The 21,726-nt window shown below is 36.7% G+C and overlaps 1 protein-coding gene across 17 annotated transcripts; it reads left to right on the forward strand.

Annotated features, from left to right (window-relative positions):
* The first annotated feature begins 434 nt into the window (after window positions 1-434).
* LOC103447169 (putative disease resistance RPP13-like protein 1) lies at window positions 435-21,501 on the forward strand. Of its 17 annotated transcripts, XR_011572712.1 has the most exons (12): window positions 579-951; window positions 1,396-1,466; window positions 2,511-2,727; window positions 4,303-4,376; window positions 8,046-8,091; window positions 11,405-11,498; window positions 13,146-13,260; window positions 13,357-17,488; window positions 17,596-17,725; window positions 19,491-19,685; window positions 20,325-21,011; window positions 21,090-21,501. XR_011572712.1 is itself a non-coding variant. In XM_070807453.1 (10 exons), the coding sequence occupies exons 8-10, from the start codon at window positions 13,429-13,431 to the stop codon at window positions 21,347-21,349; spliced, it is 4,824 nt and encodes a 1,607-aa protein (XP_070663554.1). In that variant the 5' UTR covers window positions 435-951; window positions 1,396-1,466; window positions 2,511-2,692; window positions 4,303-4,376; window positions 8,046-8,091; window positions 11,405-11,498; window positions 13,146-13,260; window positions 13,357-13,428; the 3' UTR covers window positions 21,350-21,501. The 17 variants fall into 17 exon arrangements, 1 of the variants encoding a protein (XP_070663554.1); XR_003766505.2 differs by having other exon boundaries at window positions 435-951; window positions 2,511-2,692; window positions 17,596-19,685; XR_011572708.1 differs by having other exon boundaries at window positions 435-951; window positions 2,511-2,692; window positions 20,325-21,501.
* The last annotated feature ends 225 nt before the right edge of the window (window positions 21,502-21,726 follow it).

The following is a 21,726-nucleotide window of genomic DNA, read 5'->3' on the forward strand; positions in this document are numbered from 1 at the left end:
TCTACTTCTAAGTGAAGAGGAATATCACTAGATCGTAGTACTAAGTAGCGCAATCAGTCATTTATTTGTTGAGAATAAATCTTATATTAATGAAATGAGAGACTTTGTATGTGCTTATAATAAGTAGTTGAGGTACTCTTCCTATAGTCAATTGTTTTTATGGTGGAACTTCAATCTCTTTTTCTTGCTATCAAAACAAGTTGTCTCATGTATGAAGCATAACGGCCTCACGTGATCCACATCTTTCGAATTGTATTATCCACATGTTAAACTTGAAATTTGTCATACGTAATGGAATGAATCTCATATTAAAAAAAGAAAAAAAAAAGAGACTTTGAAATCTCAATTTTATTGTATTTCCATCCAAAGTTCTATATTTTGATTTCCCATCTCCAAAATCGCTCTTATAAAGAAAAAGAAAAAGTATAACGAACGTGTAGGACTTTGGAGATAAGAAATCAAATAAAAAGACAACAATATGACCCCACGATATGACCCCACGAAAAGTACAGAGAGAAACGAGGAGTCCTTTGTGGTCCGAAAGGTTACAAGTCTTTCAACACCTAATTATCAAAAGCAAATTGCAGCGTTCGAGAGTAGTCTGGATTAGGGCTGGCATTTTGAACCCGATTCGTTAATCCGATCCGATCTGATCCGTTAAAACTAGTATTTGGGTGAATGCTTAACGGGTTAGGTTATTAACGGGTCAACCCGTTAGTCACCCGTTAAGTAACGAGTTATTTTGAGTCAACCCGCGAAACCCATTAGCACCCGTTAACACCCGTTAAGAAGGACTTATGTGTAATTTCATAGTTGGAATAGAAAACCTAGCTCTCTCTGTTCTCTCACATTCGAACCCGACTGAGTGGCTGCTGTTCTCTGAGAACTTCTCTCCCTCATCTTCTTCCTCAAATTTGGCTGCCGTTCACTAAGTTTGTCATCCTCTCTCTGGTAAGTTCCGATTCCCTTTCACCTCTTCTTCCATGGCGATTACTTTTCGTTTTTGCAAATTATATTTTTTGTCTAATTCTCAGTTTTCGCTTGAGCTTGGTTTGAGGTGGTATTCTTCAGATGAGCTTCAAATTAATTTGGAATTAGTTGATTTGTGTTTGATGATTTCAATTGCGATTGTGCTTTTGTTGTGCAAATGGTGTTTTCTGTGTGTGATTGTACTTTTGTTCTCTTCCTTCTCAAGTTAGATAGAGAGAGATCTTCCCACTTCTCCATCCCATCACACACTTGATTCATACACACACACATACATACGTTATTCTTCTATTATGGGTTTGATGGTGATTGAGGAGGAGAAGCAGGCGGCGGCCAAGCCCTTCGACGAATTGAGTTTTGATTAGAATTGGGTTTTGATTAAAATATGTGTTCTTTTGCCTGAAACAGACTCTGGATCTGTTGATTTTCATAATCCATGAAAACAAGTCCCTTCATCTTCATCTGAAAACTTCTACGTAGTAAGTTCCTCTTGCAACTATATATGCGAAACTCATTATTTATTAAAGTAAACTGTCGATTTACCCCCTGAACTTTCACCTCACTTTCGATTCCCTCTTGAACTTTTCAATTGGAAAATTAAGGACTCAAACTAATTTTTTTAGCCAATTTGCCCCCTACTGTTAGTTTTTCATATATTCTATCTATATTTCTGTTAAGTGAGACCATATGCACAACATGTGAGGGTAGTTAAGTCATTTCACTCTTAAAAATGATTAAAAATTTGAAAATAAAAAAAAAACAAAATTTTCCCTCTATTTTTTTCCGCTAATTCCTATCATCGATTTTATTTTTCCCTCTCATTCTTATGCATGAGAAATGACATATGGTGTTATTGTCTACCATTTTTATTTTCTCTAACAAATTAATAATTTGACAAATGCTAATGGTGCTATTGTCTCCAAAGCAGTTCATTAATATAAGAAACTCTAGTCTTTTTTATGGACATGTTTCTTATATTAATGTACTGCTTTGGAGACAATAACACTATGAGCATTTGTCAAATTATTAATTTGTTAGAGAAAATAAAAATGGTAGTACATGCTTCAAGAAAAAGATTAACTTAGCTACTTATGAAGACAATAACACTATATGTCATTTCTCATGCATAGAAATGAGAGGGAAAAATAAAATTGAGGTTAGGAATTAGCGGGAAAAAATAGAGGGAAATTTTTTATTATTATTTATTTTCAGTTTTTAATCATTTTTAAGAGTGAAATGACTTAACTATCCTCACATGTTGTGCATATGGTCTCACTTAACAGAAATATGGATTGAATATATGAAAAACTAACGGTAGGGGGCAAATTGGCTAAAAAAATTAGTTTGAGTCCTTAATTTTCCAATAGAAAAGTTCAGGGGAAAATCGAAAGTGAGGTGAAAGTTCAGGGGTAAACCGACAGTTTATCCTTATTTATTAATTAATTATTTCATTTTTCTTGAAGTTTGTATATTTAATTAGAGATTTCATCAATAACCAGCTATATAATTTGTGCGGTTTTCAGCCTTGATTATTCCGTCATTCGGTCTGGATTTGTTGACTATAAGTGCAAACAAGTGCCCTCATGACCTGACAGACTTCCACCGCGTAACTGCTGCTTGCTTCAGATCATGTCCAATATTCGTGCAACGGTGCAAGTTTCGAGTCTTGAAGCGTAGGATTGCAAGAATCCCCCTGCAGTTACGGGTAATCCCAAAACTGCCCCATTTTTTGTCCAACAGGTTCAAATTTAAGAAAAATAATGTTTACTGGTATATGATTTTTGCAAGCTTCTGTTTTTCTTTTTGCTCGTCTTTTAAATTGATATGGTGTGTTTCATTAATTATTGTGTTTTATGTCATCTTAAATGGCAAGTGAATCAAGTGATGTACACAATTATTCAATGAGATAAATTTATTAATTGATGTGACATATCACATCAAATTGTACGTAAATATGGTATAAACATATGTGATTTCCTAACATTTTCGGATTTTCCTAGTAATATTATATGGCGTGTTATTGTGCTTTATACATACAATATCAAGTTTTTCTTTTTCTTTTTTATTGGAACATACAATATCAAGTTATTAGATTATTTTATGGTACTATATTAGGGACTGTATACCTGGCGGTGGGACGGTTATGATGTAGGCAACCTTGATCTGAATCCGGCCCGTTGCCATCCCTTGCTATTCCCAAATTGTTATCTCTAGATATGCTTACTAGGAGTCCATTAATTGAATATTATTTCAATTTTACTATAAATTTGTATAGGTAAATGCTAGGGACATTAAATTATTACTTTAATCTAAAGTACGGTTTGAAATTGGCACTATTCAAATGAACAGTGTTTCAATTCGAATTTCAGATTAATTACCACCATGCCATTGGTTTTTGTGTTGGTTTTGGGTCAGCAGCCCGTCCCTCAGCCAGGCCCAAATGTGTTGGCTTTAGCAGGGAAGACCGGCCCTCAGTGAGGCCCAAATTATTTAATTACATTTTTGCCCATCAAAGATTACAATCCGACGGTGGGGATGGTGTATTACGAAGGGCAATTTTGTCCTCTCCGTTTTGGGCGAGTAGGGGGTCACCGGTTGGTATCATTTGATGTCGTTCAATTAGGGTTTCGGGGAGGTCTGTGAGAGAGAGAGAGAGAGAGAGAGAGACAGAGACAGAGACAGACAGAGACAGACAGAGAGAGATGGCGATGGAAGGAGAGCGAGGGGGAGGGGTAGGGGTCTCGGCACTGTTGTTGCAGATGGGAGGGTCGGTATGGTCAGAGAAGACCATATGGGTCGTCGGGATTTTGGGGAGACGGGGTAGGGGTCATCTGCAAACCCTACTGAGAGTGGGGTGTGCCGGATCTTGTGCTGCATGCCTCGAATCCAAAGATATGTTTTGGGGGATTTGTGATCTTACAGAGAGAGATGGATAGGGAGATAGAGATAGACAGAGAGAGGAGAAAGCATGGCTGTGTGCATTTTTTGGGGTTAATTAATGGGTTAATGCGCAGGGTCAGTGAGGAGAGAGTGACAGAGGGGTGTATGGCAGGGTATGGGTTTTCAGTTTTTCCCTCTGATTCAATAAGTTATGCACTGTTTGAAAATAATTGTTTATTGTTTTGTTTTCCGTTGGCTTTGTTAAAACCATCATTTGAATTGTTTGGTTTCACTGTGCTCATTTCTGGGCTTCTTCAAAATTTTCTGGTGTTTGCTTCTCATTCCCCTGTTGGTTGATTTTTTTTTTCCCATTTCTTGGTTCTTTATGTATTCCTTGGTTCTGTCTAAATTTTTGCTGTGGGATGATGCTTGCAGGTGAACTATATGCACGGTTTTTTGAGACGAGTTAAGAAGATCCACCTGAAAACAACATACAAGATAGAGAACTAGTATGCTGCTTTGTCTTTCTGTTGGATTTTGATGTTTATGTTCTGCTACTAAGAGGATTTTATAGTGTTCTAAATCTGTTTTGTAAATGTGCTTAAATATTGGACATGTTCTTGAATATTAGCCATGTTGTTTGAATTGGATATGTGATTGAATATTAGGTATTTATTTTGAATTGATTTGGATATGTGGTTTATTGAATTAGAATTTGGATATGTGCTGATTTGAATTGGATATGTTGAATTAGAGATGTGCTACTTTGAATTGGATAGGTTGAAAAATGACAAGCGATGGTAAAATATGTTTGGAATACACTAGAAAAATTAGATAGAGGCTTGAAAGGACTAGATCGAGTACATTTGAAAGAACTATCAGTACAAGACAACTTTGTTTAGTGTTTTTGTAGTGGTGTTCTAATTGCAGCTTCATAGTTTTAGTCTAATGTTTTTGTTGTACAGTTTTTAACAACCGAATCTAAAATCCCTCTGTACTTTAAAGTCTCTCCTCCAGACATCACATTAGAGAATTATAACTATTCAACATTCTTGGTGCATCGGCATATTAATGATTGTATCACAGAATTTTGGCAAAGTTCCTTGAATTATTGAACAGTTAATGCTTTCCAAATGTTTTACTTTGATTCATTGTCTCACATTTTCCATGGTACAAGTTTACATGATTGCAAGCCGATAGAAAGAGATATATGTAGGGAGAAGCGGGAATTGGGGAGAGAGAGAGAGTGAGCGAGGGGTGCGGTTGCTTTTTAAAGATATCTTTGAAATTGTTTCTGCAGTTTTTTTTTTTTCTTTTGGGTGAATTTTCTTGAGTTCTTTCTGTTTGTTTGGAATTATTCCATTTTTACTGAGATTCTTTTGGTCCCTGCCACTAAACTCTGATTTCTGCTATTAATTGCTGTTGACATGTGACTTTTGCTATTAATTTTGTAAATTAATTTAATTAAGATGCTCAATGTTCCCTTAATTGTGATTAAGATGGTCACAATCCTACCATCCTCTGTATGCTCTGCCATGTCCGCCGCCAATGTTTTATTTTTACTTTTTAACCCTTTCGTACAACATTTAAATAATCAGGTGGAAATAGTAATTCTATTTTTCGACAAACGATAGTGTTAGTAGGTTAAATTGTTAGTTGTTATGAGAGAAGGAGATCGTTCTAGAGATCAAACTCTCATAAAAATATATGATGATTTCTGCAAATGCGATCAGCAGTTGCATATTACAATATACAGCTTCAGTTGGCATCAGTTTCTTAATGAGTGGCATGTGAATTCTTAATTTAATTTCGGAAAGAAATGCGTTTAAATTTGGTGGTATGTGATGAAGTTAGCATTCTGTTTTTTATTATATACTGGTGATGGACATTTTTAGCATATTGGATTTATCATTTTCTATAAAATGAAGCTTCATTCTCACTATGTTGTTGATGTTTTTTGTGATTTCAGTTTATAGTGCTTCTAAATGCTGTTTTAATTTAGGAATTTGAATAATTGTTTAAATGGGATTGGAGGGTGATAAATATTTCTAGCTAGGGAAAGGTCACATCCATGTGTTGGTCGAATTGATGGATGTAAAAAATGAATATGGATGAACGTCTAGCTACTGCATGTAGATTCAGCTTTCCTTTGCATTTGAGTGAGTTGGAAACCGAGTGGAACAGTTTGAGAGAGAGAGGGAGGGAGGGAGGGAGAGAGAGAGAGAGGACGATGTTGGGATTTTGGTAAAGATTTGAGCTTTAGTTGTAAGCATGCTGATATGAGCTCACAGTAAAACCCAACAGTATGTAGATTGAATTGAGTTGGGAACTGAGTGGAAAAATATTAGAGAGGATTGTGTTTTCTGATGCGTCTTTGAGCCACTGACCATAGGTGGAGTCTTATACTGCAATATTATGTGCTAATCTAATAAACCCTGCAACTTATTCATCTTTGTCATGAGTAATTTTTGGTTTTTTTCATTGGAATAGGGATTTAGTGGATGGTTGTTTTTAACGCATATTAGTTAAAATGAGTTGAGTATTGGGTGCTAATCCCATGTCTGCAAATCACAGTACCCTAAGGAAGAAACACTGTCTGCACGATCTATAATACCTGTTCAAGCAAGAATCTTTTCCCAAACTAAAAAGCTTACATATCAAAACGTGTAAAGGATGTGCCACTATCATCTTACTTTTTCAATACCTAAACCATGCAGTGATGCATGGGCTGGATATTGCTCCTTTCAAGTTTCAAATCATCAAATGCTAAAGGTTTCTAGATAAATCATCATAGAAGTCGATTCTGCAGATTCCTTCTTAGTTACACTCAGATGATAATGTATTTATAGTCCTTGACATGTTTTTAAAGTTTGCATTTTCAATGTATATATCATTAACTAAGCTTTATCAGCAGAATATCATCGCAAATTTGTTACGGAAAATGCTATTGCTAGATTCTGATTTATCTACTTTAGTTTTAAGGATTACACATTGTTTTACGATATAAAATAGATGTTCTGCCTTGATTTGATGCGGGGGTATGCATTAGCTAACATTAATTCTGTTTAGTATTTCTCAAATTCATTTTGGGTTAAAAAGTTGGAGCTTTGGATTGGGTTTTTTCTTTATTCAGCTATCATTTTCTGCTTAGGAGACTCTCTTAAACTGTCTGAAACTGTGCTCATTAGGCTGGGCAGAGCACTGACAAGCTAAAAACAAAACAAAAACAAGCAGAATTATCACATGTAGTGCAGGATGTTGAATGTCTTTTCCTCATTGCAAATCCTAAACGACCCAAATCTGGATGGTAAAATACTTCGAGTTGGAATTAATAGGATCGATTGAAACATGGATTTTTTTTATTAGATTGGTATATCTGACTTAATTAAGAAGTAGTTTAAGACAGTCATTAGGGAATTTCTGTAATTGAACGTAGTTGTTTTCATGAGGTTGATAAATACAATAAGGTGCTTCTATACCAATAAGTGATTTTATACGGACACATTGTATGATGTAAAATGGTAAAAGGAGTACCCATTCCTGTCCAGTCTTATGTTTTCCGAGTCTTGCTTATTTTTCATTAGTCATATGAAAGATGCTGCAATACCGTGGGATCATAATAGCTAAGAAACTGGACTTGGACATCTTTATTCTATAGAGCGTTTGTAAAAGTAATTTAGACTTTATTAAGTTTATATTAATCCTTCACTTCTGTTCATTCATTGTAATTTCTATTTGGTTTGTCTGCATTTGTCTTAGGAGACTCTGTGGGGCTGCTTAAATTTTATATATTCAATTGCATAGAGTCGGCATGACATGCACAGAGATTGTCAGATTGCCACCCTTAGTTGGTGATATTATCTTTACAACACATTCAAATTGAGGATTTAGAAAATCTAATAATAAAATTGAAATATATGTTCGATGCTTTTTGTTTTCATTTTCGGTTAAAAGGTTTCAGCTTTGGATTGGTATTTACCTTTATTAATCTATAATTTTGTGCTCAGGACACCATCTTGGGGGTCTTAATATGATTGTTCTTCTATTTCATAGACTCAAAACGTGTTTAGTGTCTCATTTAATTGGTGTACCTTTGCTCATTTAACTCAAATTTAATACGATTTGGTCCTCCAATTTCTCTAAATTGCTAACGGATTTATTTTCTTTGGAAATTTCAGGAACTCTGGTTGTGGTAGGAACAAGCCGGCTCCTTGCTATTTTTAGGTATATGATTATGTGCCTTGATTGCATGTTCAAAGTCTAATTAGTTATATAAACTTTTAATTTATCTTTGCAAAGCTTTTGTACTTGGATTTTAGATATGTGATTGGTTTTTGAAAAATTAATGAGAAGGCTAATCATGGGGACATTCTTATTTCTGAAATTTTCTCTTCAGCATTGTTTCTTGAATAAATTTGGATTGGTAGATGTAGGGGTAGAGCAACACCCGTGGTGTAAATAAAAGGTATAGGCGTAATGATTTCTAGGTTTAGAATTCATTCAAAAATATGATATAATGCTGCGTTCTCTAATTTTTTTTTTTTGCTGTTTGCTGTTCTAAACTTTTGAACTCCTTTTTGGATTGATCTTTGTTATTTTTGTTTTTGGGGGTATCTGATAGGTCAAGGTTGCCTAATCTTGGTTGTACTTTTTCCCAAGACATGGCACATTTGAAACTTTGAATTCTTGAGTTTATATTTTAATTCTCATTAGTTAATGCGTAATATTTGGCCTTTTATTTTGAGATTAGAATGAATACGTTTGGCCTGAAAGACAGTAAACTGAATTAAAAGCTGGCTTATTTTCCATTGGCCATCAATTAGGGTGAGAAAACATTGAATTGAGATCCTTAAACAGCGCTCATATAGGGTACTATACCAAATGAGCTCGAAGAGGACTCAGCAATTGAAGAACAATTGATGGGCATACACCTTGGACATGATTAAGTTAGTTGAACATTATACTATAACAAGTACATATTTCTGCTAAAGGACCATACCAAATAAGGAGTCAGGTTCACACACAGACACGCACACACACATCTGATGTAAAGTTATTCTATTAGATGGTTTCCAGATTGACCCCCCCTTGCTAAATCTATTTCAAGGCTGGAAGGAGAGTTAAAACATATGTTATTGTCTTATATGTTTGTATTTGAATGGTAACGATGTTGTTCTTCTGGTGGAAAAATTTTCCTTTGAATCCATTTCAGCTTAGGCTCTACTTTTTTATTTCATTTCAACGTCATTTTCATGTTCATCATGCCCTGTTGGTATGTGTTTTGTGTTGGCATTGGAGGGTGGTGGGTTGTCGTTTTGTTTTTCTTTTCTTTGATTGTAAGACCTTCTAACGATTGAATTTATTTTATGCGACTCATTTTGATCCCCTAGTTTGAGTTTTTCAGTTACGTATCAATACTTAACTGCTGGATTTTTCTTAAGGAAATTGGATATAGGCTATATACTATGTGCAAAATTCATGGAGATCAAGTTTTTGTTGGGTTTTTGACTCAAAATTAGGATGATGCAATAAATTAGGTTTGTGTTACCTATTTGGTTTTGGTGTCCTATTTGGGTTTGGTTTTGACTTCTTAGTTAGTTTCCTTGGTGGAGAGATTTTGTTAATTACCTATTTGATTAGGATTTGGATTTATTTCCTATTAGGATTCATATTGTAACCTAAGTCCTATGCACTATAAATAGGACCTTAGGGTTAGTGTATTTAGTGTGGCTCATTCGTGTGGCAATTTGGTGAGAGTCAAGTTTCAGGCCCTAGGAAGTGGGAGGAAAGCTAAAGCTTTGTGGGGTTGTCTGGTCTCGGCAGTTTTTTGGAACATTTGGCTGGAGCGTAACAAAAGAATTTTTGAGGATTATACAGGTGTGGGGGTAGAAGTACTTTGGGGAAGAGTAAAATATTGGGCAGCCCTTTGGGCTTCAGTCTCAAATGTTTTTAATAATTACTCTATTTCTCAATTACTGTGGGATTTGTTAGCAGCAGTAAAGTGAGTTAGGTCTAGCTAATGTTGCTGTAGCCAAATCCTAGTGAGAGTTTTTTCTTGTTTCTTGTTAATGGTGGATTTCTTATCCACTCCAGTGTATTTCTCTTTTCTTCTATAAAATGTTTTGTTTCTTCTCAAAAAAAAAATTTGTGAGTTTGTGAGTTAGAGAGCAATTTGGGAGAATCTTCTCCGTTAGTTTTGGGTTCTCTACTCGTTTGGTTTAGGGTTTGTAATTTGTGGGATTTGGGTTGTGAGAGTTTAAACACTCTTTTGTAAGCTCCATTTGTTTAGTGAAATTCCTCGCCGTGCTTTGCTCGTGGACGTAGACTTTACACCGAACCACGTAAATCTCTTGTGTTAGTTTGAGATTGTTTGTTTTAGCTTTCACCTACGACGTTGATATTGGTACTTTGTTAGAATTCGCTTCCGTTTGTGCATAAAAGTACAACAGTTTTGTGCTTTCATTTGTCACAACGCAGTTTTTTGTTTTCATAAATGAAGTTTTGTGCTTTCATTTTATTTTATTTTATTTTGTCTTTCAGTCAGTTTTTCGTTTGAAAGAACTCTTAATTTTCATGGAAATATAGTTATTTGTGAATATGGAAACTTGATACTGTGTAGACATCAGAGTTCGTATGTTTGTGATATGAAATTTAAATACAAGCTTCCCAATTTGTTTTTGGAATTTTAACTAAACTCGCGTTATAGGTAGATCATGTATTAAGATAACAAAAAAGATAGGTAGATTTGTGTATGCGATGAGTTGTAGTGAACATTTGGCAGTAATAGAAATGGTTTAGGTGTGCTCAGTTTTGGCCTAAATGGTTATCACACGAGCGTAAATGTTTGTTTCATTTGTGATTGAACTTGAATTCGTTGGAAAGCTTTTCAATTTATGAATATGGAAAGCTTTTCGTCTTTACTTTTAAACTTATTTTCTGTTTGGTTGTTGAGAAGGTGATGGAAATATAGTTATCTGTTAATATGGAAACTTGAATCTGTGTAGACTCCTTGGGTTGTCTGTTGGGTTCAGTGGAGGTTTAGTGTTTTAATTTTGAATGATTTGTTTTTCGTTTCATGGAAATGACCTATTATTTGATATTATTTGATTTAACTGAGTAATTTAATGGAAGTATATTCTCTTTTTTTCTTTTCCATATTTCATTTTGTCAGCAACCAAACGAGTTAAGGAACTGTAATCTTTTTAATTACTCTGCTATCTCCGTGAGTTATGAATATCAGACTTTTTGTTTTATTTCTATATATGTAGTTCCGAAGGAATCAAGTGCCAAAATTAGAATAAATATCCTTTAGTCACGTTACACACTTTTCCATAGAATGTTTGGTTCAGGGATCCCTTATACAAGCACAATATTCTTATGTATTTAAATCATAGTTGACTGTCATGGTTTAATAAGTGTGAAAACTGTCTTAACTATACCATTGGAGCGTTACAGTTTTAGTTATTTTATTGGATCCGTTTGTTAGCACTTTGAATTCTTTTGATTTCTTACTCTGAATCTCACTCATTTTTTGCAGTTTAGATTGGACTCTCATCATAGCATTGTAATATGATCTTGCTGCTGCGATTAATCTGACAGTTCTGAGGCGTTGCATTTGAATCAAGACTTTGGTATGTTAGCTGAACTTCAATGCATTCTTTTCCCATTCTTTCTGTTTGAGGCAGCGCAACTTTATGATTTTTTTATTGATTGTTTGGGTTGATCGTCTTATGTTATCCATTTGCTTTGTGCTTTGTTTTTCATTCTTGGTTGTCTCTGTGATCGTCTCATTGTCCAGATGTTGGATGGTTTTTTATTTTATTTTTTTATTCTAATTTTGTTTGAAGGTCCGTGCTATCTCTGTGATTCTGGTTTAACCCAGTGCTCTTAATTCTTTATCGGATGTTGTTGGCCATTTTATCTCTTTTATTAGTGGGAAAAGGCTTTGTTGTTGTTGTATTCTGTTATTGGTTGGTTGGTGTTTTCGTTTGGTTTTCTGATAGTGAACTATCTCATCCTCCCCAAAGTGTTTTAACATGTTTTGTTGATAACTGCGCTCTCTAAACGACCTAGATATTTTTTTAGAAAAATCACGACTTCCATATTTAAGAAAATGAGTGGCTTTTTAGCAAATGCATGAATGCAGCTAGATGTTCAGAAAAATTCACGGATATTTTACATTCAAACCACAAGTATCATTAACTTATAAATAATTAAGTTATGTATTTTCTTTATCGGCCATCACTTCAAAATTTGAATTAAAACACTGTCAAAATGCTTTTTGATTGTGTTTTCTTTATTCATTATGTAAGTTTGGCAAATCTTCTACATGCTGCATATTTTTTTGTTTGAACATCTATGGTTGACGAGTTACCTGCTCAAACACCACTTTTTCTGTGTTTTGCTAACTGCTAAGTGAGGCATGTAGGTTGCAGAGCATATATTTGGCCGTCTTAACTATGTGTAAACTGCAGCTTCCTTCTGTTTCTTCAGTTTCATATGGAAACAGGCCTTCTGTTTTTTTGGCCTTTGAACAATTGTGGTTCCAAAATTAGCTACTTGAACAAGTCCTCAACACTTTCTGTTTTACATTACCTGTTGAACTAGCTGCCTACACTGCAGGACACATGTTATTTGTGAACTAAATGTTTCTTCTGTTTCTTAAGTAAACAGAAATTTTTTGGAAACCATCTCTTTCTAATCAAACACGTACAATTTCTTCCCACTCATTGTGCATTGTGTTTATATGCCAACTCACTTAAATATGTATAAAAGCAAAATTGCTTATCTTACCGGCCTCATTCACTCATGTATCCCTCTGTTTGTTTGTAATTGTGTTGAATTTATTCAACTTAAATGTGTTTTATCCATCTGATTATGTCTGAAACAGTGGTTCCCGCAGCAACGCGCGGGCGTATTTTCTAGTTTTTAACTAAATTTTGCAAACTAAATGACATGATTGTTGATGAGTGGATTATTATTTTAGTGTTGATAAACATGCTTATTTTCTAAGGAAAACTAATGAAAAGGGCTTGAAAACTTTGCGTTTTAACAATAAGGACAAAATAAAGGGTAAAGTGAATAGTATCATGATTGACTTTTTAGTGTAAAAATATGGTTTTTCGTTAAAGTGAACAGTACCAGGAGCTTTTCATTAACGTTCCCTATTATCTAGTGGTGACACATCATTTAGTTTAAAATTTTATTCTCCTTGGCATTACCCATTTGTATATGATTGCGGAATCAATAATTAGTTCTCACCATTTGAATTTGTGCAGTTGTGACAACAGATCAAGCTTCCAAATTTCCAAGGAACTAGTCTTTGACTGTTGATCTTCCCTTCATTGAGTCTGTATTTGTTGATCACAAGCGGAGTCAGATTTGAACTTCCATGTAAGTTCTTATTATTCAACTGAATAATACATTAGTTGTTTCTCATTTTATTTGAACTACTTTTTATTCATTTGTTTCTTCACTTAATTTGTGCAGCTCTGCACCTCAATATTGCTCAAGAGCGGTTCAGTCTTTCTTTGATTGCTTGGAGTAATCCTCGCTCTTAATATGGTACTGGGAGAGGTTTTTCTTGGGGCGTTTCTACAGGTGCTGCTAGACAGGTTGACCCCTCGCGAGGTTCTCAACTACTTTGGAAACTTCCGGGGCCTTAGAAAGAAGCTGGAGAAGTGGAGGGCCACGTTATCTACAATCGCAGCGGTGTTGAGCGACGCTGAGGAAAGACAAGTGACTGACCATCCTGTAAAACTGTTGCTTGATGATCTCAGAGACCTCGCTTATGATGTCGAAGACATGTTGGACGAATTTTCCACTCAAATGTTGAAGCGCACAATAGAGGGACGTGATCAAGCTAGCACGAGCAACAAGGTGCGGAACTCATTTTTCAAAATTAAATTCAATTGGGATATGAGCTCCGAAATGAAGAAGATTACGGAGCGGTTGCAAGACATATCTGAACGGAAAGATAAGTTTGGCTTGAAAGATACTGGGACGTCTGCTAAGGAATCGCGACGTCTACCTAGTTCAGACGTGTTAGATGAAAAGCTTGTTGTTGGAAGAGATGGTGACAAAGGGAAGATTATTGAATTGTTGTCAAGAAAATACGAGCATGCAGGTGCTGTCAATTTTGATGTAGTTGCTATAGTTGGCATGGCCGGAGTTGGGAAGACGACACTTGCTCAACTTGTATTCAACAACAAAGATGATGCCATGAAGGAGTTTGAGCTCAAGGTCTGGGTATCTGTGTCCGATGACTTCGATGTGGTGCGAGTGACAAAGGCAATTCTTGAATCAATCACATCCCGACCCGTTAAAGTGCAGGAGTTTAGTAAAATGCAGCATAATTTGAGTGAGCAATTAAGAGGAAAAAAGTTTTTAATCGTTTTAGATGATATTTGGAACAAAGGCGACTATGATCTATACGATCTCTGGACAAGACTTCAATCCCCTTTTGGCGTCGGAGCAGGAGGAAGTAAGATAATTGTGACAACCCGTGACAGGAATGTTGCAAAGACTACGGGAGCCGCTGGAGTTCATAATTTGGAGTGTATGGCAGATGGTGATTGTTTGGAAATATTTGAGCGACATGCGTTCGGGGAAATTAATAATGGAAAGCCGGTAAATTATGATTTAATTGGGACAAAAATTGTTGAAACATGTCATGGATTACCATTAGCTGCGAGGACTCTCGGTGGTCTTCTACGTTGCAAAGAAAAAGATGAGTGGGGAGAAATATTGAACAACAAGTTATGGAATCCAGCAGATAAGAGTGGCATTCTCCCCGTACTAAAGTTGAGCTATCACTATCTTCCATCACATTTGAAGAGGTGTTTTGCCTATTGCTCCATTCTTCCAAATGACTATGAATTTGGGGAGAAACAGCTCGTCCTTTTGTGGATGGCAGAGGGTTTGATTCAACAAAAACCTGACGACAATAAACAAATGGAGGATTTGGGCCGCGACTACTTTCGAGAGCTATTAGCAAGGTCGCTGCTTCAAGGATCAAGCAAAAACAATTCACGATATGTAATGCATGACCTCGTTAATGATTTAGCACAATGGGCAGCAGGAGAAATATGTTTTAGGTTGGAAGATAAGCAAGGTGATAACTTGCAAAGCACTTGCTTTCAAAGGGCTCGCTATTCGTCTTTCATTGCTGGTGATTTTGATGGAGTTATGAGATTTGAGGCCTTTCCAAAACTTGAACGCTTGCGAACATTCCTGCCACTTTCGCTTTCAGATTCCAGGTGGTGGTGGAAATATTTGTCTCGTAAGGTTATTTTCGAGTTATTACCACAGATGAAATACTTACGAGTGCTCTCTTTCAATGGCTATAAAATAACTGAGCTGCCAAAGTCAATCGGTGATCTGAGGTTGTTACAGTATCTTGACCTTTCCTACACAGATATAACCTGTTTGCCTAAATCAACAAGCACTCTTTACAACTTGCAAACATTGATATTGGAGGGTTGTTCTAAATTGAAGTCATTGCCCACAAACATGAGTAATCTAATTAATTTGCGCCATCTCAACAACTCAGGTGCATCTTCATTGGTAGGAATGCCTTCACAACTAGGTCGATTGACGAATCTACAATCATTGCCTCTTTTTGTGGTGAGCAAAGGTAGTGATCAACCAGGGGTAAGAGAGATAGGGCCCCTATTGCATCTCCGAGGGACACTGTGCCTCTCAAGATTGGAGAATGTGACTGATGTCGAGGATGCCAGGAGGGCCAACTTGATATGCAAGGAGAGGCTTGATTCGTTGGTCCTAAAATGGTCTCATTCAAGCGACACGAGAAAAACAGAAACCGTTGTGCTTGACATGTTACAGCCTCATACAAAGCTCAAGGAGTTCACTCTCAAGAGTTATGCCGGAAAGGAATTTTCATCATGGGTTGGAGGTTCTTTCTTCTCTAATATGGTGCTTGTGCGCTTAGAGGAATGTAACAATTGTTTATCGTTGCCACCTCTCGGACAATTGCCTCGTCTCAAAGAGCTTTATATTAGAGAAATGAATGCAGTCGAAAGTGTTGGTGCTGAGTTTTATGGTGAGTGTGTCTTGCCCTTTCCGCTGTTAGAGATTCTGGAGTTTGTGGATATGCGGCATTGGAAGGTGTGGCTTCCTTTCCAACTGGATCAAGGAAGTAGTGTTTTCCCTTGCCTGAAAAGGCTTTCAATCAAAGGATGTTCTAAGTTGGAAGGCAAGCTGCCAGAGAAGCTCGATTTGTTAGCCGAACTTGAAATTGTTAAATGTGAGGAATTGGTGGTTTCGATTGCCAATTGCAAACAACTTCGTCAAATAAACATTGACAGTTGTAAAGTGTTGGTACATACAGATGCTAAGGTTGAGTTTGAGTTGTTAGAGTCCTTGTGCCTTTCAAACATTTCGGAGGTGATGTCTCTGCAAACAGGGGAATTGTTCAGGAAGGGATTAAGCAAGGCTAGAGATTTGAAGATTAATGGATGTGAGAAGCTGACGTCGTCATTGAAGAATGAGGGTAGATTATTGCAGCAGTTGACTTGTCTTGGCCGTTTGGAAATTGAAGACAACTCTCCTCTAGTTGAAGAATTGGGAGAAGAAGCAGAGGAGTTGCTGCAATTGCAAATATTGGAGTTAAAAAAGTGCGAAAATCTTTTGAAGCTACCAAAAGGATTAAATGAGCTGTCGTCTCTTCAAGAGCTTCGCATACACAAATGTTCACGTCTAGTTTCTTTTCCAGAAGTTGGTCTGCCACCGTCTCTTAAAAACATCGAGATTAGAGAGTGCCATTCGTTGATATATTTTGCAAAATTCCAGATTCCCCAATTTCTCAGAAGAATAGAGATAAGTAATTGCAGAAGTTTGAAATCACTAGTAGAACCGAACGGGTTATTCAGCGACAACACCAATCACTGCCTTGAATATATTAGGATCTGGAATTGCCAAAATCTGGAATCCTTACCGGATGGCTTATGCCACCTTAGCAATCTTCAAACTCTAATTATTGGGAACTGTGGAAGTCTTGTTTCCATCCCGAGACTGAGTGCGGAGAGAAGACCCTCCAACCTGAGAGATATCATGATCAACGAATGCGAGAAATTGGAGGCGTTTCCCGAAGACATGCACAATCTCAACTCTCTTGAGGGATTGAAGATCGACTACCGTAAAGGTTTGACTTTTCCTCCCAACCTAACATCACTTGAAATTTGGAAGGTCAAGAGCTGTAAGTCATTGTGGGAGTTGGAGTGGGGGTTGCACAGACTCACCTCTCTTAGAAAGTTGGGGATCAGTGGAAAAAACACACGTACGGTGTCGTTTCCACCTGACATAGTCCGGATGGAGCCGCTCCTCCCCAAATCTCTCACTGAACTCAGAATAGAAGGCTTCCCGAATCTGAAGAGACTGAGCAGCAAGGGCTTTCAATTCCTCAACTCCCTTCAATCTCTGCAACTCTCTAGATGTCCAAAGCTAGCATTCATTCCAGAGGAGGGTCTGCCTCCTTCACTTGGTCAGCTTATCATCTATAAGTGTCCTGTGCTAAAAGTGAGATGCCAACCAGGAAAAGGACTCTACTGGCACAAAATATCCAACATCCCTAAAATAGAGATACATGAAGCTAATGGTCCAGGTATCATCTCTCGAGGAATGTTTTAATATTAATATTATTATTATTATTATTATTATTAATCATGTTTATTCTTGTAAAGTAATCCACAATATTTGGTTTGGGTCAAGGTTTTGGGGGTTGAGGAGTGGCTGCTTTAGGAGGCCTTCAATTGGCGACAACCTGGATACTTCTCGGCCAACGTTTCTTCTCCCGGATTCCTATGTTTGCTGATAGCACTACCCTTTCAAATTTTATTAGGTCGAGCTTTTTTCAATTTTCAAATTTAAACATTTTTTTGGGTCAACAGTCCAATAATTCGAACTTGTTTTATCTTTCATTAAGATAATTCTACCAAAAACCTGACCTCATTTTGTATCAAGCTTGAGCTTTTATGAAATCATTTGAGTCAAACTTGAGCACATATTTACGAGCTTTATTTGGGACTGACCGAATTTGAATCTTGAGCAATGTTTGTTAAACCAAGGTCATTTAATTACGATCTGAGTTATTAATAAGTTGTGTTGTTTTGTGTTGGGTTAGTGGGTCTTGCAAGACATTGCTTGATGTTTAAATTTGACAAACAATATTTTATCAAGTTCTTGATTCTACAAGTATCCAACTCGTTAAAAGGTTCTTAATGAGCAGCTTGATAACGAATCGACTTGTTAACATATTAACTCGAAACCTGCTATTTTTATGTTGTTTTATATCGAATTAACGGGTCGTGTAAAAAATTATCAAACCTAACCGGATCATGCCAAACTATTGATGGTCAATGACTTATTTGAAAGTGATTTTAAAGTGACTGAAATTGATTTCAGATTCCAAAAACACTTTTTAAGTGCTTTTTGGAATAATCTTGGGCGTCTCCACCCATTGCCAATTGGTTTCGGGTTGGATGCTCAATTTGTAATTAGAATAACAGGTATTGTTGTTTTTTTTTATTATCTTTCATTGTTTGAGTGGGGGATATAATCTTTATACAAATTGCTTCCTCATGGTTTTTATGACTGGTTTCTGTATCTACTTTTAATGCTTAGTACATTAAGGGCATCGGGTACTTCCTAAGTTCTCATGGTCAAGTGTTTGTATGGTTCTGTATGTATGTTTGTGATCTTCATCCCGACTTTGAATGCGTAAACTAGATGGATGAAGAGGTTTTGTTGTTATTGCCTTGCCCAACACAAGGATTTCTTTAAGGGCTAAATAGATTTCTTTTAACTGGGTTCTTATGTCTTCGACGAAGGTTAGAGTTCTTTATCCTTTTTGGTATTTCAGTCAATTGGTGTATCTTTCGACATCTGTGCTAAGTGCTTCGTGAAAATTGATATATGTTGTCTAAATGGTTGTGTTTCAGTTGCCTTTTCTGAGCTTCTTCCTTCCTGTCTGATATCTATTTTCTATCCTTCGTCATAGGATATTAGCTCCATGGTGTGCTGGTTGCTTTATGTTTGTATATTCTCGTGTTTTTTCATTACAGTGTTGAACTCAGTGAAATGCTAGTATGAATTGGAGTGGTTCCCATTGTCTTTGAGTGATTCCTATCACAACAATCAGGGAGGAAATCCCTCTCTTTTTTTCACTCTAGGACTATCCAAAAGATGCAGCACTGAAGAAGAGTTAGGACTTTAACTCAGTGTCGCAAAAACCTACTACCAAGAGAAAGTTTGTAAGCACTTATGTTCCGACTCAGATCCTTACCAAAGTTTTTTTGAAAGTTGAAATGATATAGCACTAGGCCCAAGGTTGAGAGCAGGTTAGAATTGTTAGATTGGTGTTTGGCATGTAAAGACTAGTGGTATGATATTGGGGTACGTTTTTAGGTATATGGGGCCAGTACCTGTAAGCTTGAAGACAACCTAAATATGCCCGGGATGTAACAGAGTGCTTGCCTATACTTCTGTTTTTGTAGTTAAGAGAACGTAATTGCTTAGCAATCATTAAATTTGTATACTTATTACTTGGGTGCCCTCTGCCTTGCTATGCTGCATAACAATGAGAATATATTACGGAATTCTAACAGGAAAAAGGCAGGGGACTCCCAAAATTTGGTGAATGGGACGTCAATGATCCTGCTTCGGCTGAGGGGTTTACTGTGATCTTTAACAAGGCTAGGGATGAGAAGAAGACAGGTGGAAAACCCGAGTCACCAGGAAAGGTTGATCCTAATATCAGGCATGGAGGAGGAGTGGATCCTGGCACTAGCAGGCCTTCGTCTGTAAGATTTTTTCTCATAACTGTTGTCGTTTCTTTCTCTAATGATTTGATATATACATGGGTCAGCCAATAGAAATACATTCTTTGCGGTTTTCTTAGTTGCAAGTTATTGCTTTTCAAGTGACGTTGGTAGTACAAAATACAACTATATGTAACACTGACTTATCGATCAAACTCAGCATACCATTTGATGTGAAAATCAATGCAACTGACTTATATAGAACTCTAGTAAGGAAATGTGGCAAAAGACATATCTAATGTTAGGGCCAAGATATTTGAAAAATAAAAGAGCACAAGATGATTCGGCTGTTTTATCTGGATTATTCCATGCAAGTGGAATTGGCATACATTAACTCGGGTTCTGTCTCCTTTTAGACAGATGTAGCCTAATAGGAATATTTGTTTGTTTTATTGTGAATAATTGAAAGAACCAATGGCCCTGGAAATATTTGCTTTTGTCAATTGATCATTGTGTGACCTTTTCGTTTTTTCTATGCGTTTTCTGTACCTGCTGCGTTTCCAATAGTAGACTAATAGAATGAATAACTGGAGGTGATTATTTCTGCTGCCAAAATCTAATATGCTTAAATTCCTCACTCTTTGCGGATGATTTGATTTGGTTTGATTTCCTGATGCACAGAAAAAATGGTTTTGCTGCATTCATCAACCACCGGCAGAGTTTTGACAATGTTGTTCTCCTAAGTGCTTCGATGGAGGAGCACGATGTTCTGTAACTGGCTCCACTATATTTCCTCACTTAATCTATGTCTATGAAATTGGCAGCTAGGGAAGTGAAGTTTGAAGCAATGGTTAGCAGTTTGCCTAAGGAAATCGTACATGATATCCTTTTGAGACTACCTCCTAAAGCTTTGATCAGATGCACCTCGGTGTCCAAGCCTTGGAACTCCATGATAAAAAGTCCAAGCTTTATTCGCACCCACCTCAGCCTTACCATCGATTTTAACCAGTTTGGCACCCACCAACTCCTTCTGCATTGTGTTCGTGGAGACAATCCAGTGGAGCAGAATTACTATTTGCATTATGATAACCATGCTTTTGATGAGTACTGCAAGCTAGAGTATCCAAGTGTTCCCAAGCGCAATAGATTTCTTCGTGTGGTCGGAATGCGAGGATCCGAATGCTTTTTATGAGGCTTATTCACTTGCTAGAGGCTTGTGGAGTAGTCCTCGTTCTTTTGATCCCGTTTGTAAAGTTTTTTATTCTTGCAAATTTCAGGCTTTTGTGAACGGGGCAGTTCATTGGCTGGCATGGCGCTGCTTGAACGATGGTCGTTATCAAAATTTCATTTTAGCAATTGATGTGGACGGTGAGTTATTTTGCGAGATAAGGGTGCTAAAGAGTTTCAGACAGGATGAACCATTAGATTATCACTTGTCTGTTTCAGGTGATGGAAACTCCATTGCTATGTTCACGACGACGCGTGGTCGTAATTGTCCTGAGGATTTTCTTGACATATGGGTGATGAAAGAGTATGGCATCGAGGATTCATGGGCCAAACTGATAACTCTCCACCGTATCCGGAAACAAGGGTGCCCTACAAGCCCTTATGTTTTAGGAACAGTGGTGAAGTGGTGTCCTGACTTTATCACTTGTTCTAGAAAAAAACGTCGCATGTACTGGGATTTTCTCCGGGATGCCTTGTGATATTCTGACATTGCTGGATTCTTGTTAGAGATGAACATTTTTCCTTCTGTTTGTCTGTTAATTTACAGACCTAGAAGAAGTTGCTTATCACATGTTGCCAATGTTCATGGATATATACAGTTATATTAATTTCCTTGAAATTTCTTGTGACATTTTTTTAGCTCTAATAAGATTTATCTCTCGTCACAAGACTTTTACAATAACTTGTGCTCCTATGGTCTACCAAAATAATAATATTGCAGTAGAGACTAGTAGTCTATTATTAATTGTGTGTTCAACTTAAAGCAGCGAGAAAAATGTGTACCTTTTTCTTTTCTTTTTTTTCAAAGAATTTTTTATCTTTTTCCTCTGGGAGGAGGATTGTCTGCCCTCCTAGT

This window comes from Malus domestica, chromosome 11, assembly GCF_042453785.1.
Source record: "Malus domestica chromosome 11, GDT2T_hap1".
NCBI classification, from domain to species: Eukaryota; Viridiplantae; Streptophyta; class Magnoliopsida; order Rosales; family Rosaceae; genus Malus; species Malus domestica.

Excerpts from the sequence above, each read along its gene's own strand:
- LOC103447169 (XM_070807453.1), top strand. The coding sequence starts at position 13,429 with ATGGTACTGGGAGAGGTTTTTCTTGGGGCGTTTCTACAGGTGCTGCTA. Across the intron at positions 17,489-20,467 it reads ACATGAAGCTAATGGTCCAG|CTAGGGAAGTGAAGTTTGAA; the intron begins GTATCATCTCTC and ends TGAAATTGGCAG. Across the intron at positions 20,803-20,920 it reads GCAATAGATTTCTTCGTGTG|GCTTTTGTGAACGGGGCAGT; the intron begins GTCGGAATGCGA and ends TGCAAATTTCAG.